Source organism: Rhinolophus sinicus, chromosome 1, assembly GCF_057876585.1.
Source record: "Rhinolophus sinicus isolate RSI-liver-muscle chromosome 1, RSI-T2T, whole genome shotgun sequence".
In the NCBI taxonomy this organism is placed as follows: Eukaryota; Metazoa; Chordata; class Mammalia; order Chiroptera; family Rhinolophidae; genus Rhinolophus; species Rhinolophus sinicus.
In genome coordinates, this window is record NC_142501.1 from 82,704,816 (window position 1) to 82,724,727 (window position 19,912).

The window sequence follows — 19,912 nt, forward strand, 5'->3', positions numbered from 1 at the left end:
GACTAAGGAAAAGAAAGATTCTGTGGTAGCAACTCAGCCAAAACTTAACAAAGATGTGGATGGAGACAATCAGCATTGCCAAAGAAAGAGCGAAACTTGTACGAGACTCTGAGAGAGAAATCAGTATGTTTTGGTAATAGCGTGAAAAGGAGGAGAATAAGGAAACATGCCTACTGAGCTCCTACTGAGCAGGAGTCAGAGCAAGATTCTTACAGCATAAAAAAGAAAGAAAAGAGGACCACTATTGACACCCTAAGAAGGGTTGTGACATAAGTGTTCTATAGGTAAATGGAAATATAGAATTGAAGAGAGTGAGAGGTCAGAAATGTGGATGAAGATTTGGAAGACACTGGTTGGAGCTGCCATTACAAGCATGCAGACCTTCTTACAGAAGCTGTAAGCATGTGCACGGTATGTGAAATGGCCACGTCAGGCTTACTTGTGCACACATTTAGTAAAAACAAAATACCTTATCTCATTATCCTCTTCATTAATCTGTATATTTTCAACTGCTCTTGTAAGATTTGATTGTTTCTTCTGGGAAAAGAACAATGACATATATTGTAAACATATCAACAAATAGTATAACATTTAAGAGGTAAATGGTCTCCACTTTCATCTTTTATGTCAATAGCTCCAATAACTATTTTCTTTACATTGCAGTATGTAAAATATTTTTCCAATAAGAAATTATGAAAAATGCATGGTAGTATTGACTCAATAATTTTAGGATGTTGGAAGCAAAAATGTAATAAAGAAACTGAAAGATTTAAATAGGGTTCAAATTCAGAAAACATTTCAGACAGCTGAGTCACAATGATTTAGCACATTTTAAAATTTTAGACAGGCTTCAATAAAAAGAGAACAAAAGGTAGAAATGCAAAATAGCATATAACACCAATGGCACTTCTATTTGGCTTTAAGCACATGATAAGATTTTCAGCATATTTTCTTCCCTTTTATATTTAGTTCAAGCTATTAAAACCAGTTGCCATTTCTTAAGTGTGCAGTGTCAGCTACAAAAGTTGTCTGCAAAGTATAGTAAGTAATGGGGAGAAACATTTCTAAGATTTAAATTTGGTTGAGACTAGATTGGACTTATCTTACTGTTTCCTTGGTAAGATCCTTTCTCAGAAAAGGGCAGTTTGTTAATCATGTATATAAAATATAGTAAGAACAAATAAAGTTCAGAAAGTTTTTGATCAAGAAAAAAAAAAAATAGCAACACTTACCTTCCAGTATAAGGCTCCAAAACCAAACCCAATTACAAAAGAAAAGAATGCCGGCAACACCATAGCTACCCATTGTAGGTTGGAGTCTCCAATGGAATTTGAGGTCTTCCCTGGAATTGAAAGAGTATAGTGGTGAACACAGCATATCCACACTTGAGGTTTTACTCTGATGCTGTGGTTGTTTCCATAACATGCGCTTGACCTATCTCTGTTTAAAATATTTAAACCGCTGATTTTTCTGCTGAGTATTGTTTTGCAATGGCAGTACAAATCCATGCAGTTTCCAAAAGGTAAATAAGTTGAAAAAAGAAAGAAACCCCACACTTGGAAGGAGATTTGACTTGGTTAATGCTGTCCCATAAAGAATACAGACTTGACCTATTCCTGGGAATGGGGGTGGGGGTGGGGGGATGATTCATACAGCCAAGCAAATCCATTTCTATATCTTTATCATCTAATATCTTTTGACATTCTTATTCTTGACATCTTGCCCAGCAATCTTAAGGATGACATTTTGTAACCCAGATCAAGGTCTGCATGCATTAAGCTATGCCTGGCTGGCCACAAATATTAAGTCATGACATATACATTGTAGTTAGAGTACTTTTAGGTACCTTATGCTTAGAATCCTGGTAGTATTTCCTCATTGCATCTTCAACACATATTTATTGGATGCCAGATAGTAACTAACACTGTGCAAGGGATTAAAGGTTTGATTTTTCAGACTTTATTTTGGAAAGCCTGAGGCTATTGAACATTAAAAAATGGCTGGAAGCACCAGTGTCTCCCTATTGCTTAGTCTAAATAAGTAACTCAGTGAAAGAAAAGACATATGACATTAGCTTGGAACACCTTCCTCGTTCCTGCTTTACTCTTCCAAGAGAAGCAGAATGATTAATAATTCAAATGAAACACATCACCCACAAGGGTCTCTTCCTTCCAACACAAAGTTTAACGTTTTGATAGATTTTTCTCTGTTTCCTGACAAGAAACACGTTAGTTGCTTGGGCACACTGAATCTTATGCCAATTTGGAAGAGTTAAACTCTGTTTTCTTTTGAATATGCAATAAATTTAGAAATTACACATTTTCAACAATTACATGATCAAAATGTAAATGAATCCAAGATAAAATGACCGCTTTCGGCTGTATTTTACAATGATATTTGAGTTACTGTGTCAGCCTACAGCCATCTCTTTGACATACAAAGTACGTAAAGTACATAATATATAAGAACTGAATCACTGTATGTGTATCAACATTTACAAGGAAAAAAATGCATAGATTTAACCTGAGAGGGAAAAATCAAATTTTATCTACTGTAGCAAAAACAGGAATTGCCTATTTCCCCACCATTTGTAAACTGAGAGCAGAAAATTCACTAATTTTATGACTGCTATGTTTCCAAAGAGACTCTAATAAATAGGATATCTGTGTGTGTGTCACATGCATGTGTGTGTGTTGGGGGTAGTGCGTGGTGGGTATGTAGTGTAAGGGACAGTGGGACAGGGTCGGGAGTGGGATTTTTTACTGACAAAACCGTGAATCACTTTCTTAAGACTAGACTAACAGTGCTTGTGGTCCACCCAAACCCTACAGCCCCATGGGAAATACATATTAGGATCTTAAATTGGAGCTCAACGTGAATTCTCTCACCAAAATAAGCCTGATTTAAAAAATGGAATTCGGTATCATTGAAGTGGTATTATAGTTAATAATATCATTACCTTAAGGGATATATTAGAATTACATGAGTCTGGGATTTAACTACCATTTTCAAAAGTGTTTTTTATAAGAAAATGGATTCAGAGTTACAAGCAATTCCTACCATTTTAGGAATCTGAATATCACAATCTATACATAATTTGGCTGTTCATGCTTGTATTCCAGTAACGTGTTTAAATTTTCCATAAAAGCCAACCTGCCTGCTGTGGCCCACACTGTGTATTGGGATTGCTTTTGTGTGATTTTGATGGATTCTGCCAGGTAACCTCCTTGAGCGGCCCTAACCTAACCAAGCCTACAGAGAGAACAAAGGAAGCTGTAATACTCTGTCCCCAGACCCCAGTGGAAAACTAATGGGCTAGGATAGAGTTATGGAGGACTTCATTATGTATGCTTCGGCAGTCAGATGTCCTGGAATCTTGGCAGCCAAACACCTGTTCTTCCTATTTTATCCAAAGGCCAAATCTTGAATTGCACCATTCATAGTAGAGGAAAGACCACACTAAGTAGCAAACAGCAGAAGGAGCTTACTAGAGAGCATGGTATTCTGGGATTTCCCATTCAAAATGTTTCTCAGGTAGAAGGACAAACCCCTAAAACAGGTGTTCCAAACACAGCCCTGCTGGAGGAGAAACCTCACTGAGGAAAGTTCACCTCACTCTCTCAGGTGCTGTGACTTCTTAACCACTTGGAAAGTCCCACCCTTAGAACCACGGCTCCAAAGGAAGTCATGGAAACTGTCTAACACAGCAGCAGCAGTCTTCTTGCAGGAGAGAGGGAGGGAAAGACCTGGTAAAGACTGGGAGGGGAAGGGAACCACAGGATTTGAGCTTCACCTCCTACAGAGGTCAACGTTTCCTCAGGTTTATTTCTCTTGTTAATTCAAATAGCTTAATAGCCAGGCCTTTGGTTCTCTCCAATGATACCACCATCTTTCTCGCAGGGAGAAAAGAAGTGATGTTATCAGAAAAGGTTTGCTTTCACCTCCAGGGCACGACTCTCAGTACTTGCTACTGTGGCTATCCACACCAAGGATCAATGAGATTTGAACTGTCTGCCTCATGGCCCATATGAAGGGTATTTGGGGCCAAGCCAGTAACAAAGCTTTGAGTTTATGTAAAGAGTGCCCAAGAAACCTGTGGAGCGAGGGAGCTCATCTGGACAGGATTTGAGTAATCCCAAATTCCTGGGTTGTTATATTAATCGTATCTTCTTATTATGAAAACGAATCCACTGTCCAGAATTCGTGGGAACTGAGTTGTTTGGTTTGACTAAATAATACCCAACATCTGTAAAAATACAGAACACAAAAAAGTGTACTACAGATTGGCTGAACTCCTTTTGAGAGTGAGTCTGTTTATGGGCAACAGGCCTATGAACACGGATCACTTGGGGCTGCTCCTGGATTGTGATCCTAAGCTCGCCCTCACAGGCTTGCCACAGTTACTGACCAGCCCAGTGCTTCCAACTGCTCTACTAATTAATGATGAAAACATACTACACATCAAGCACAGCTCCAAGTACCTGTGTGCCAATATTTACAACTCACAGAAACCCTGTAAAGGAGGTATTAGCCTCCATTTGACTGGAGAGTCCAGAGAGATTTAGTAGCTTGCCCAAGGCAGTCTGACACACCGCCATATTTCTAGAAGATGTGTAAGGTAATGTTAAAGTAAGGATTTCCTTCTATATCATTTATTTTTTTAATTAAAGTTTATCAGAGTGACAATTATAAGTAAAATTACATAGGTATCATGTGTACAATTCTGTATTACATCATCTATATATCACATTATGTGTTCACCACCCAGAGTCAGTTCTCCTTCCATCACCATATATTTGATCCCTTAACAAACATTTTAAAAATATCCTTTAAGCCTGGTACAAAAGACGTTACTATTACTTTAAAAATAAAACGCCTCTTGTTTAACTTGGATTCTCCCTTACAAACTATAGTGAAGACGCTCAAATCTCTGGACTAGTCCTTCATATGCCCTGGTCCTGTAGCTGGCATGGCCACTTTTTGGGTATTATCCCTGAAAACTAGCATGCTTTCTTCAAATTTCTCTGGCCCTGTTCCCTAAATGGCCGTCCCTCCTTTTTGCTATAACTAAAAACATTTATATACGTCTATTACTAATATTATACATATTATAATATACAGTTGACCCTTGAACAATGCAGAGGTTAGGAGAACCAACCCCCCATGCAGTCAAAAATCTGAATATAACTTTTGACTCCTCAACAACTTAACCACACTTGGCATCCAAAGGGGATTGGTTCCAGGATGCCCAATGGATACAAAAATCACCTGTATTAAATGGCACAGGTCAATTCATACAGTTGGCCCTCCACATCCATGGACTCCCAACTGCAGATCAAAACCAGTACAGGTATTTATTTTTAAAAACCCATGTACAAGTTGACCCATGCAGTTCAAACCTCTTTTGTTCAAGGATCAAGTGTACATAATTATCTATCTATCTTATCTATCATCTATCTATCATCTATCTATCTATCTATCTATCTATCTATCTATCTATCTATCTATCTATCTATCTATGTATCTATCTATAATATGTATATGTTATCTATATATCTGTATCTGTATCAAACACACACACACACACACACACACACACACACAGTGTGCACAGAGGGTGCCAAAAAAATGTACACACATTTTAAGAAAGGAAAATATACCAATAACAAAAGATGAATACAAGTCACGTTTGACTTCTGCAATTACAAGTGGTGCTCAAAGTGGTTACCATCAGCATCCAGACACTTCTGATTACGGAGAGCTACTGCTTGAGCAACGTTGACCAAAGTGTTAACGTCTCTTAAAATGGGTATACATTTTTTTGGCACCCCCAGTATATACAATAAAATACTGAGTATTTTATTTATGTCTGTTTCTCTTATGAGAATGCAAGCTCCATAAGAGCTAGTCTTGTACATGGGTATCTAAGGGACATATTCATGACTGACACTGCCTGGCCAAAAGCTACTTATTGTGTAAGACCCTTATTTATTTATGTTTTTTACTAAAAGGAAGAAAAAAATAAAATAAACATAAAAGAAGACTGGCCATTCATTTTGCAATTTAAAAAGCACCTTCAGACTCAGAGGCACAGGGCTGAATAGGTGTTTTGCATTCAGTTTGTCTTTTAAAGTAAGTAGAAAGACTTTTGCTTCTAACCATGATAGTAGCACATCAGGCTTCCCAACCTAAGTAACTATTATACTAAACAGATTATATGAGGCAACTATTTTCAGACATTAGGCAACAGGCAGCACAAGATTATAATTCCTGAGAGAGTGAAAACACACTTGACCAGGCCCATGATTATCCTGCTTTTTCTGGTTGGGAGACACCTTCACACCAAGGCATGGAAGACAGAACCCAAGTGGGGCTCCATGGTCTCACTGAGATAGGGAATCCGCCTAACGTTTGGGTTGCTGACATGGCTGGAGTGGGTGGGTCAGGGTTATTTGTGGGAAAGGAACCGTGAGGAGCAGGAGCACCAAAAATCTTTGGAGGCGTCTCATTTAGTCATTGGTCAAATGATAAGCTATCCATGCGCAGGGAAAGACTTCACAAAACCTGACAATAAATGACGCCTAGGAAGCCCTGACTTTATCAGAGCCCTAGCAGTCACTGAGAGACAAAGGATTCTAAGGAGCAAGAATAAAGAGGTTTCCTAGGCACTCAAGAGAGAGCGCAGAAATTCCATGATTTAGAAACAAGGCTACTCTTCCTCCTCCCTCTAAGAGAGCTTAAAAACACGCCTGGAAAGGCAAATAAATCTGATATGCCAGTACAGCAATCCCCCCTTATCTGTGAGGAATATGTTCCAAGACCCCCAGCAATGTCTGAATCTGCAGATAGTACCAAACCCTGTAGGCACTGCTTTTTCCTCTATGAACATACCTATAATAAAGTTTAGTTTATAAACTAGGCACAGTAAGAGATTAACAACAATAATAAAATAGAACAATGGTAACAACATACTGTAATAAAAGTTATCTGAATGTGGTGAGAAACACCACATATGTGAATGTGGTGAGAAGCCCCCCTCTCCGCTCTCTCTGTCAGAGAAACAGTGTGATAAACCAAGACAGCTACTAGGTGACTTAACAGGCACGGAATGTGTACAGTATAGATACTCCAGTCAAAGGAAGGATTCATGTCCCTGTGGGATGGAGTGAGACAATGCTACTCAGAACAGTGCACAACTTAAAACTTATGAATTGTTTATTTCTGGAATTTTCCATTTAGTACTTTCAGACTGCAGTTGACTTGGGGTAACTGAAACCACAGAGAGCAAACACCATGGATAAGGGGGTCCTACTGTAATCGAACTGCTGATTGGAACAAAACTCAACAGTCTCCGAAGGAATCTGACAACATCTAGATATTCAGTAATCCAGCATATCCTTAAAAATTACTAGTGATCGAAAGGGAAATATAACCCATATAGAGAAAAAAAAGAAAATCAGTTAGTAGGAAATAATCCTGAGATAAACTACACGTCGAATTTAGGAGACAAGAACTTTAGAGCAGCTATTGTAACTATACCCAAGGGCAAAAAAAGAAAATAATGTACTAATGACTATACAGAGAAAAATTTCAGCAGAAAAAATATGAAATATAAAAGTAATCAAATGGAAATTCTATAAGATGAAGTACAAACTTAGAAATGAAAAAAAATGCACTGGATCCAAATCCATAGAATGTACAACACGAAGAGTGAACCCTATGTAAACTCAGGACTTTGGGTGATTATGACGTGTCAATGTAGGTTCAACATCAGTTGTAACAAATGTACCACTGGTGGTGAGGGGATGTTGATAATGGGAGGCTATGTACATGTGCTATGGGTGCAGGGGGTATGTGAGAAATCTCTGTACCTTCCCCTCAATTTTGGTGTGAACCTTAAACTGCTCTAAAAAACTAAAGTCTTAATTAAAGAAAAATTTTAAATGCTGGATGAAAAATTTAGCAGATTAGCAATGGCAGAAGAAAGAGTCAGGGAAGTTGATAACAGATAAGTAGAAATTATTCATTTCAAAGAATGGAGAAAAGAGAGGTAAGAAAACAAACAAACAAACAAAAAAACACTGAACAAAGTCTCCATAATCTGTGAGACAGTATCAAACTGCTCCATATATGTGATTGGTGTCTCAGAAGGAGACGTGAGAAAATGAAAAAAAAATTTATTTTTAAATTTGCCCCAATTTAAGGGAAATAAACTTACACATCCTAGAAGCTTGACAAACAACAAGAAAGATAAATGTTAAAAAAAAAAAAAAAGAACAACTTTCCTAGGCGTGCATCTCAGTTAAACTGATAAACAGAAGAACATTTTGAAAGAAAAAAAGCAGAGGGAAAAATGACCCAGGATATATGAGGAAAAACAAAATACACATGTTGGAGCCTTTTTGTCAGAAACAATAGAAGCAGGAAGACAGAATAACATCTTTAAAAGACTGAAAGAAAAAAATTCTGTTAACCTGAGTTTTATATCTAGTACAAAGTACCTGCAATACTAAAGACAAAATAAAGACTCATTTCAATGAAAGGAAAAACATTGTTGTCCGCAAATGTGCAGTATAAGAAATGCTAAAGGGAGTTTTTCAGCCTGAAAGGAAGTAACACTGAATGGAAACTTGATCTACAAAAGAGAATGAAGAGTACAACAAATAATAAATACGTAGGTAAATATAAAAGAATGATGGTTTAAAGCAATAATTTTAAGATTGTATTATGGAGTTTGTAACAATGTAGATATATGAGAATATGTCAACACAGCACAAAATAAGGTTGTGAGTAAGTGGCACTATCCTGTTTCAAGGTTCTTACATATTTTTCAAGTGTTACAATATTAACTAACTCTAAGTAGAATGTTATAAATTAAGATGTATGTTGTAATTCCTAAAGCCACCAAAATATAATGATGCCAGGAGGTGCTGTTAAAAATCCAACAGAGTGATTAAAATAGAACACACACACACACACACACACACACACACACACACACACAATTTAACCCAAAAGAGGGCAAAAAGGAAGAACAGAGGATCTATACGCAAACAGGAAACAACAAAACGGTAAACCCATATCCAACCATACTAATTACTATATTAAATAGTTATAGCTATAAATGAAACAATCTAAAAGTCAGAAAGACTATATAAAATAGCAAGGCCCAACTATATCTTGTCTATCAGAGATGTACTTTAAAAAGGAGAAAGGCCAAATCCTCAATTGAAAGGAAAGACTTTTAATGCCCCTTTCTCAGTAACTAACAAAAAATTAGACAAAAATTTTAATAAAGATGTAGAAGATCTGAACAACACTGTCAACCACTTTGATCAAATTTGAGAATACTACACATGATATCTGAAAAATGCACATAAAATGAGTCTCAAAATTTAAAAGATTACAATTTATGTTCTCTAACAATAATGGAATTGATTTAGAAAAAAAAGATATATAGAAGAAACACATTTTTAGACATCAAACAATCCATGAATCAAAGAAGAAATCACAAAGAGAATTTTTAAATATTTTTAAAGAAATGGCAATGGAAACACAGCATATCAAAACGTGTGAAATGCAACTAAAGCTGGTGTGTCACGAGGACATTTATACCTTTTAGGTTCTTGCTTATTATTAGAAGAAGGGTTTAAAATCAATGATGTAATTTTTCCACCTTAAGAAGCTAGAACAAGTTGAGCAAATTAAACCCAAAGTAGAATGAAGAAAATAATAACGATTAGAAATCAATGCAATATGAACAAACAATTTAAAAAGCCAAAAGTTGCTTCTTTGAAAAGATTAACAAAATCCATAATTAATAGGAAAGACTTTAATTGACTAGCACACATATAGTCCTTTTACAAAACTTTTCAGATATGTTATATAATTCAGCATTTTAGATTTTAGAGGTTCTGTCCTGCAAATATTGTGTATCATTTAATATCCTCAGTGAGGTCTGTATAGTACCCTACAAATCAAACATATTAATATTTCTGTAGTGAAATGTATAAATGCTCACTTTTAGATGGATGAAGCCTATGAATAGCCTCATCTCACTTCGGGTCAGGGTTTGGTAGCAAAAATTGCCAATCCAATTGGATATTAAAGGTTCTTTTTTTTAAATTTTCTGAATTGCAGAATTGATATGGCGGATTTGTAATAAATTGATGACTTCTTTTTACACATGTCTTCGATGTCCCTGGACATATGACAGTGCCCCATTACTAAGTCTTAAGGAATGACTTTCTTAGGTATGATCACAGGATGAATTTTTAACTCTTACACCTTCCACGAGACTAGAGGGTCAGAATATTTACTAAATCCAGTGACCTTTATAGTAACCTTTGTGTAGATTTGAAAAGAGAATATTAGACTTCCAGGAAACTGGGCTCTTGGACAGAGGACACAAATTTCAGGGAAAGAAGCATATTCTCTTCCAACATATAATTTTATAGTAAAATAACAAAATCATCAAATTCCCAAACACACAACAGTAAACAGTGATATGTACAAAACTGAAAATATCCTTGCAATTCTATACAACCAGCATTTGTACTTTCCATTTTAAAATTCTATTTTTGTCAGGCAAATTCTACACAGAATGTATTTTAGGTCAACAACGAAAACAGCTTAAATCATAGTGGTAAAAGTAATTTCATCCCTTATTTAAACTAATCTTAGCAGAAAATTTATTGGCCCAATTTTCTAATTGTTATCTCAAATTTTAGGGAAACCCAGTTCTATAAACCTAGTATCTAATTCTCAGGAAGACCATAGCAGGAAGAACAGTACTGGAAAATTATTAACAGTAATAATTGTAGCCCATGCAATACTCCTATATAGACGCTAACTGGAGCCATGCATGCATTAAATCAGATACGTGTACTTACTATTACTGCTACTGCTGTCATTCTTAAGGGAGCTGGCTGCAACAGGGGGTAACATAAATGGTTTTGTGACACTGACTCTGGAATCTAAATAGAAAGCAATAATGTTTCAGTGTTGCATGGCGATTTACATAGAGTCCCCACAAGGCCAAGTGCAATACCAGAGTGCTTTCCAGGTCCTCTTCCCAAATCTAGGTTAGTCAGAGCCTATTTATTTCATCCTGGGTGTTGCTGCTGTTCTATTTTTATTAAGAAATTCACCACAGTCACCTTATAGAACAAGGAATCATTGTCTACACATACTAATAAATGTAAATAATGCAAATTGTTGGTAATTGGTCTTTTTTTTCTTTCTTTTTTTTTTTTAAATAAAAAGCAATGACATTAAGATTTTGTATTATAGGGACCCAGTGGGGAAAAAGAGTCTCAATACAGAGCAACTAGTGAAGGTCAGAATTCATGATTCAGTGGTAGACCCTTTAGGAAACGATTTGAGAAGGGGACATTAAGGAGACGGGAGGTGAAGAATAACATTATTGTACATTACGAGTACATATCAGATAAGAAAAAATATAAGTGACTATCTCATTTATTGTTTACTCCTATGCAGTTTATCAATTTGAACATCATGACTGTTATTTTGGTTTGAAAAACAAACCTACAACCATTCATTTATTTTGTGGTATTGATATTTACTTTTATGTTAGACATAACACGCATACGTCTTTCTCTACCTACACATATATTTGAGGTAGAGGTAGATTCTTACCTACACATATAAGACTCGGGCTTGCTTTTAACATTTAAACCAGAAATGCTTATATGTCTTACCTCTTTCAGGGCTTGTTAAAGAAACCACACATTCATTAGGTTTAGATGACACCATCTCCAAGTTCTTGAAGGCATCGATGGATCTATTAAAAATTCTAAAGAAGTCTTCAGGAGTAAACAGCTTGGATTCTAGGCTCTTAGATGACTTTTTTACATTCTAGACAAAGAAAAGAAAGAGAATTATATTTTTCTAATAGCCAGAAATTTAACTGATGTCAAAGTAATAAACTCTGTCCTTCAAAGATTCAAGGAAAACTAACATTCTTAAGACAACTGTTTTAACATGCATAACTCAAATTAGCACAAAAGGGTAGTGATCCCACCCAGTTCAGTCTGAGGCTCTACTCTGGATAAAAGGAAGATGGTAGGCGTTGGGGGTGAGTAAAGTGAATTACAATGCCATAACAGTAAAATAATCCGAACAACAAATTAGAGGCATTGCTCTTTAAAGGTGTTCATTAAAATCATTCCTTATTAAAAAAAGATAAAAGAAAGCAAAAGAAAAAGAAACCTCCATAACACAGCCTCCAAATAACCAAAAATTAAAAAGTCTGGTGATGCCAAATATTGACAAGGACATGGATGGAGCTAAAGGGACTCATACACTGGTGGAATGATATAAATTGGCCCATTTGATATTATCTAGTAAAGCTGGACACGTGCCCAACCTGTGACCCAGAAATTGAATACTAAGTGAATACTCTGGTGAAGCTTTTGCACTATGTACCACAAGACATGTAAGAAAGTTCTGCAGCAGTTGTTTATAAATGCTTAAATCAATCAACAGGAGAGTGGTTTAATACAGTGTGGTATGTTGAATCAATGGAATGTTCTATAAGCAGTAAAAAATTAACCACAACTATATGCATCAAAATATAAATCTTTATAATGCTGAGTGAAAGAAGCAAGTCACAAAAGAATAAAGAGTATGATTAATTTCTATAAAGTCCCCCAATACAAATCAAAGCTATATTTTAGGAATTCATAAATGCATGATTATCTATAAAGCAAATCAGGTAATAATAAGAGTTAACATCTACATAGTAGCACTTACTACGTACTCCTCTCAGTGTTTTATACATATATATACACAATCTCCAAAACAACTGAAAACTACTGATACGAATTTCCTGGATACCAGCCATAGTGTCACGATCACTTAATGTACATTGTTTCGTATTTGGAACTCTCTTCCTGACATTGCCATTTACTGAACACCTAACTCATCTTTCAAGCCCCAATGCATACGTGATTTCCTTCATGACATCTTGTCTGATATACCCTACTTTTTGTGACCTCTGCTTCTTATCAATGCCCTTGGCACACTATTTGTACTAACAAGATATAAAAAGAGATGTAAACTGTAAGATGTCATTGATTGTAAGATACATTCTGACTCAGACATTAGAATGTAAAACAACAGAAGTTAATAAATATAACGATTAGGTTATTAGCATAAGAATTTTGAGATTGGAGAAACAAATGGGATTGATGTTTGGTCTTAAAGAGTAACTGGAATTTCAACGGTGAAGGAGTATTTGAATATTATGGTACAGAATCATATATAAAATCTTAGATTTAAACTTCTAGAAGGCCTGTACTCTAAATCTTGGCTTGTGAACTCTATGCCAAAGCATGTCTCCCAAGACCTATTCTATTACAGTCACAGTGTAATATAATAATAATAATAACAATAATAATATTTCTTAACATTTATTTTGCCAGACACAATGCAGAAGCACTCATCAGGAATTACTTAATGTCAACTCTATGAGATAGATCCTGTCATTGTCCCATTTCAGGCATAAAGAAAGTGAGCACAAAGAGGTTAAGTTCACAAAGCAAATTAGTGACAGTGTCAGGATTTGAAATCCAACACTTCATATGAATCCCTAGTGGTACACTGCCTCTTAGGTATGCCTAGAACCCAAATCATTGCCATGCCCATATTCTGAAGTTGGTAACAACTATTTCTAAAATGACTTGGAGATCTAAAGTGCACTTTTTGTTATGACTTGATTCCTCTTGCTAAGAGATCAAGTATAAGTGTTCACTGTAGATAATATTCCATTTAAAGGTAAATGAACATTTGCAACCTACTAGGAAAGTTATGGGAATTCCATTCACTTATGAAATAAAGTTAGGGCTGTTTTTACACTGTCATGTGAATTATTTTTATATTAAATGACAACATTTAGGATTTCATGTGCACTTCAACATTGTGGTATAATGAAAAGCACCTATTTCTGTGCTCATCTTTCAAGATATTTTTAAATTAAAAGTTTATATATTAAAAATCGCACATACAAAGATGCCCCCACCCCCACCTCCCCACCCTCTCAATCAGCATAGGTTTTAGAGACAAGTAGTAAAGAGCAAGCCCAGTGAATACAAGGTTACCTCAAATGGGCGTCCTTCCATGCACTCCACAAGGTCATCCACTATTTTCACAAGTTTGTCTATGATAGAATAATTACTCAAGCCTTCAGAAATATTCGAAAACTTGTCCAGAAGATCAGTCAAGCTGACTGACAATTGTTCCACCATTTCACTTATCCAACAATGACTGGGCTGCAAGAAATTGAAAGAAAGAAACATAAAGCACCTATAATATTTTAAATATAGTAAACTCGGAGAGCCCTTCAAAGACATCAATGTTTCAATCATTGACTTCCTTACATCAGAACAGGTCAGTTCTTGTGTTTTAAGTCAGATCTAACATCTGTTTCAAAAATTACAAATGCATATAGATCAGAGGAAAGCATTGATGGTAAAGATTCTGCTCTTCCATGGAAATATAAATCAAGACAAGACACAGTCAACTTTTACTCTTACCAAGGTTCAGATATTAATGGAATTTAATTCTACTGAAGAATATTCTTTATTCAATATGTTCTTAAAAGAGCTTTAGACGCAGAGGAACTTACAAAACATTATTGTGAGAGACAGACTTAGGCCTCAAGATCTTCCAAGGAACTTCCAGTTTCCTGGTGCACCAGAACATGAAATAATGCATTAATAATAGCTTATTTTTCTAAAGTGTTTGACAGATTTCAAGCCCTCTTTATAGATGAATTCATGTGGGTATTAAATCCCCCTTCCAAAAAAAAACAACAACAAAAAAAAAAAAAAAGAAAAAAAGCCAGCCTGGCAGAAATGTGGTCTGACAGAGAAGCACTTTTGCCTTAGTAGAAGGACCAGCTACATAATTTCTGGGGCCAAGGGCAAAATGAGATTGTATTTATTGTTCAAAAACTTGTTCAAAACATGATTAAGAATTTCAAGATGGTGACAGCAGAGCATTAAACCATGTATGGAGCCCCTCCAACAAAGCCAGCCATGAAGCCAATCCTGCCCAATGGTTAGAAACTCAAATCTTAGAATCAGGCATAACTGGGTTCAATTCAGCTAAGAGACTACAGGCAAGCTACACAAATTCTCTGAACCTCACTTTGCCTGTCTGTAGATTGGAAATAATGGAACCAGGTAGTTGTGAGGAGATAATAACATACATAATTTGAATGTAAGTCTCATGAGGGCAGCATTTTTATAAAATCTTGTCCCTCACTTATAAAAGTGCCTGGCATATAGGAGTCGCTCAGAAGCTATTTGCTGAACTGATGCATGAGTATATAAAAAGACGAATGAATGAGAAAGAAATATTTACATCAAGGCTCCACACATTCTGTAAAGGGCCAGATAGTAAATATATTAGGCTTTGTATGCCAAGAGGTAAAACTCACGAATATTATTGTACATATGTTTATACAAGACAAAACAAATGTCCCCCAAATTTTATTACAAAATTTAAAATGTAATACTAATTGAATACAATCTTTTTCATAATAACTGAATTTAATTTCTTTGCAATATGGGTCTATCAACAAGAAAATGGATTTCTTTATTTCTGGTCAACATTTTGCTTAGTTGAGATTCCAAGTCAGCATTCTCTATCATCAAATACTGTGTTTCCCCGAAAATAAGACCAGGTCTTCCATTAATTTTTGCTCCAAAAGACGCATTAGAGCTTCTGTTCAGGGGATGTCATCCTGAAAAATCATGCTAGGGCTGATTTTCCGGTTTGGTCTTATTTTCGGGGAAACACAGTAGTCTGCAAATGTTCATCGGTAAAAACCAATCTCAGCTGGCTAGCAAACAAAATCAGGCAGTAGATTGGATCTAGCTTAGGGGCTACAGTTCCTGACCTCTGCTATAACTGGCTGTGGATCAATAATGGTTTAGATTATTAGGAAGAACTTCTTAGCATATTTGAATTGATTTTAATATTTTTTAAGTTAAGGTAATATTACTTAACATAGAATTGGTCATAAGTTCATAGACTGTATTAATATATTTTAACATTACCTTTTAAGTAGTAGCTCTGACTTATTTTTTACTCTGCTAATACGTTACAGTGAGAAAAATAAGACAATTTTAGGGATAGCTAACACTGACTTGGATTATTAATATCCTAAATAATTTAATATAACTTGTATTGCAATCATAGAGAGTAACTGATGCATGTAAAAGGAATCAAACCACTAAACTTTATTTCTTGACTCACCAGCAAAGTATTCCTGTGGGGAAAAGTCAAGTAATTTATTTATTCTACATTATACAAGGGGGCCATTTTATATTCATTTAATAGAACAGATTTAATTGATACAATACATGCAAAAAAGAAACTGGTTTATCTATAGATAGGTAAGTTCCAATTCCTGGAAGCGTTAAATGACATTCAAAAGTTTTAGGATTGTTGGCTTTGGCTTCAGATAAGTAGAATAAACAAATCCCTAGTGGGAATAATTCAATTAGGTCATTTCCTCAACTCATCAACCTAGAGCAGATTTCCTAGAATATAAAATACAGCACATACTATAAATACAGTTTGAAGAACACTTATGTGGTAGAACAGCCTTTACCAACTAGTTAATTCCATTAGAATTGTGCAAATTGTTCTGTGGCAAGCAGAATCCACATATTAATCTTTTCAAATTTTCTCCTTGCTTCACTTTCTAAACATTTCTTGCCTATCCTTCTCTTTCATCTTCTGACATGGAGAAACCAAATTAAATCCCCTTGCTTTGAACTGAACTAAGGTACTCCTTTTGTTACTGTGCTCTTTGTCTTAAATAGTTTCTCTCTTTTATTTTTTTCATCACTTTTTTGTGGTTAAATAGAAAATAAGTATTTTACCTATATGTATCTTATATTTAAACTCCCATGCTTACTGACACTTCTGTTTATCCCTATTTTCAACTGAACTCCATGTTTACATTCTGCATTCAAGTTCTTATTTAGCTATTACTATGCCCTCACTGCCAACCACTCTCCCGTTTTCACATACGTAATCAACAGTCCAAGCAATCAACTTTTTCCAGTAAAATTTTCAACCCTAAACCTGGAATTTCTTAGTTACATCACGGAAATCCCACAATCTAATCCTAGCCTGATATCTGTCCTTTTAAAGTAATGAAAAATTTATTGACAGTTGATATGTTACAAACTTCTGGACTACACTGCTGAAAAAGATATTTTTAAACATCCTTAAGTAGTATTTCATTCTTTATTCATTCTTGCCATAATTTCCTTGGAAAAGACTGTATAATGGATTCAAAGTTTTATATTTTCATTAATTTGTGTAAATAGTTATAGTTTAGCTTTTTAAGATTCTTGGATTTATTAAAGATAAAACTGAGTTCAACAAATAATAAAAATATCAGCCAGTTTTGACCTGTCTGCCTGCAAGAGAGGAAACCAGTTTTAACTAGAACGTCAAGCAGTTTCGTATTTTCTTTTTAATTAAATATAGTCAATGATTTGCAAAGAGAACAAAACAAGGTGAACTGAATATTTCATGTGTGAGATAATAGGAGGTCTTTCTGTTTTTCAACTCTTTTAAGATTATGATTAGGAAATGGATAATGAAAGGTTGTGAAGTTCACAGATATAATGTTGTTCTTTTGCTTTAATAACAGGCTTTATGGTCACTATTGCTTATCTTTCAGAGACCATTTTAAACTTAAATAGTTCAATATAAATATTAACTCACAATATTAATTAGAAGAATGTAAGATATAAATAATGTTCTTTACTTTACTAATAGAAGAATGTGAAGGATTAGGAAAGTTGACAAAAGCCATACAGGATGTCAAAGTCATGATGTAAAGAGTACCTTGCAAATTCCTGAAGTACATATAATTTAGTTTTATTTTATTCACCCATATACATAAAAAGAAATACAGTCCTTGTTTTGAAAGGGAAAGTTTGTCTGGATTTTCTTTAATGCCATAATCTCAATTTCTTACCTTCTTTCTTAGTAGCTTCTGTCTTACATTACAGCAGCTCTAACAAGGACTACTGGAACAGCATATCCTTTACATTTGTACATTTTTATGACATGTGTCATTCTAGAATGCTAACTGAAATCAATGATATTGAATCAATATCCTTGACCTAACATGCCCCTACCACTGAAGATGTTGTTAAAAACTGTGAACTTTCTAAGGGATTTTAAAGGACAATGAGCACCAAATTGATTTAACCAAATGATTCAATAAAAGATGTAATAACTACTATAATTAAAAGCATTCTAAACATAACCAGGAATGTGACCACTTCCAAAGACTAGCAATGAACATAACCATGCACAATCTAAAACTACACATAAATTTAAAATAGATGATATATGAATTCCATAAGATGTGTACTATAACACCTCTGCAGCTCCAGAACTGGTAAATTTGAGACCCAGGCTGAAATAAAGTGTATGCTTTAAAAACATTTTGGGGACTTACTAAGTCTGGCAAGCTTTCTTCTTCCCATCTTCCTGTTTCATTCAAGACACTGTTCTAGTTTATTAGTTGAAAGAATTTGACACATTATTCTGCATCAGTCTTAGATGCAGAGAGAGGAGTGTCTAACCGCAGTCACCACGAGTTTTACGTAATTAGAAGCAGAAGGTGGACAAGCTGTATGACAGTACATACTCAATTAACACTGTTGGTAGGTTCTGCGTTTTTAAGTGAAACAATATGTAACAAAACCATCTTTACTATATGGTAATTGATTTATATATTTATGTTTTTCTTTGTACTTTATATTTAACGAGAATTAAGTTCTATGACATTGTATCAATGTTATAATAACAAAGTGACCTTATTCAAGGGCCCGCTGTATAACCTGTCTTCGTGGATGCACTTGGCATCATTTTCCATTTGGTACTGTTCCTAGAGAGGTATCTGTGTGCTTCCTTAGTGAGCCTAACAGGTATCTACACTGTGAGAGGGTTCTCTACAAGAGTTGAGGTGATTCCACTATTCTATTTGTATCTTCTTTAATTTCTCTCTTCAGTGTCTTATAATTTTCTGAGTACAGATCTTTTACTTCTTTGGTTAAATTTATTCCTAGGTATTTTATAGTCTTTGAAGCAATTGTAAATGGGATTGTTTTCTTAATTTCTCCTTCTGATATTTTATTATTGGTATATACAAATGCAACTGATTTCTGAATATTAATTTTGTATCCTGCTACTTTACTAAATTCATTTATCAGTTCTAATAGTTTTTTGGTGGAGTCTTTAGGGTTCTCTCTATATATAGTATCATGTCATCTACATATAATGACAATTTTACTTCCTCTTTACCGATTTAGATGCCTTTTATTTATTTTTCTTGTCTGATTGCTGTGGCTAGAACTTCCAGAACTATGTTGAATAGAAGTGGAGAAAGTGGGCAACTTTGCCTTGTTCCTGATCTTAAGGGGAATGGTTTTAGCTTTTCCCCATTGAGTATGATGTTAGCTATGGGTTTATCATATACGGCCTTTATTATGTTGAGATATGGTCCCTCTATTCCCACTTTCTTAAGCGTTTTTATCATAAATGGTGCTGGATTTTGTCAAATGCTTTTTCTGCATCTATTGATATGATAAGGTTGTAAAGATTTTGTAGGGTATCCAATGGACACTTGTCTTATTAGGGAGACCATTTCAGGAATGATGTAGATGCCTGATCACTGCACTGTATACCTGAAGCTGAAGCTAAACAATAATGAATGTCAACTATAATTATATATATATATATATATATATATATATATATATATATATATATATATGGTCACAAGAAGTGGAGTACAGCACTAGGAATAGAGACTGGAAATGTAACGGCTGTATGCAATGTCAGAGGGGTA

At 35.0% G+C, this 19,912-nt stretch overlaps 1 protein-coding gene across 3 annotated transcripts in view; it reads right to left on the reverse strand.

Moving 5' to 3' along the window:
* Positions 1-19,912, reverse strand: part of KITLG (KIT ligand) — an 88,530-nt gene that overhangs the window by 11,739 nt on the left and 56,879 nt on the right. For 2 of the 3 annotated variants that reach the window (XM_088801117.1, XM_019742153.3), the window contains 5 exons: positions 14,121-14,291; positions 11,721-11,877; positions 10,893-10,976; positions 1,233-1,342; positions 470-537 (listed from right to left, as the gene is read on the reverse strand). In XM_088801117.1, the coding sequence (XP_088657243.1) occupies positions 470-537; positions 1,233-1,342; positions 10,893-10,976; positions 11,721-11,877; positions 14,121-14,291 (590 nt within the window). The remainder of the gene's footprint in view (positions 1-469; positions 538-1,232; positions 1,343-10,892; positions 10,977-11,720; positions 11,878-14,120; positions 14,292-19,912) is intronic. The other variant, XM_019742154.3, reaches the window with a different exon arrangement.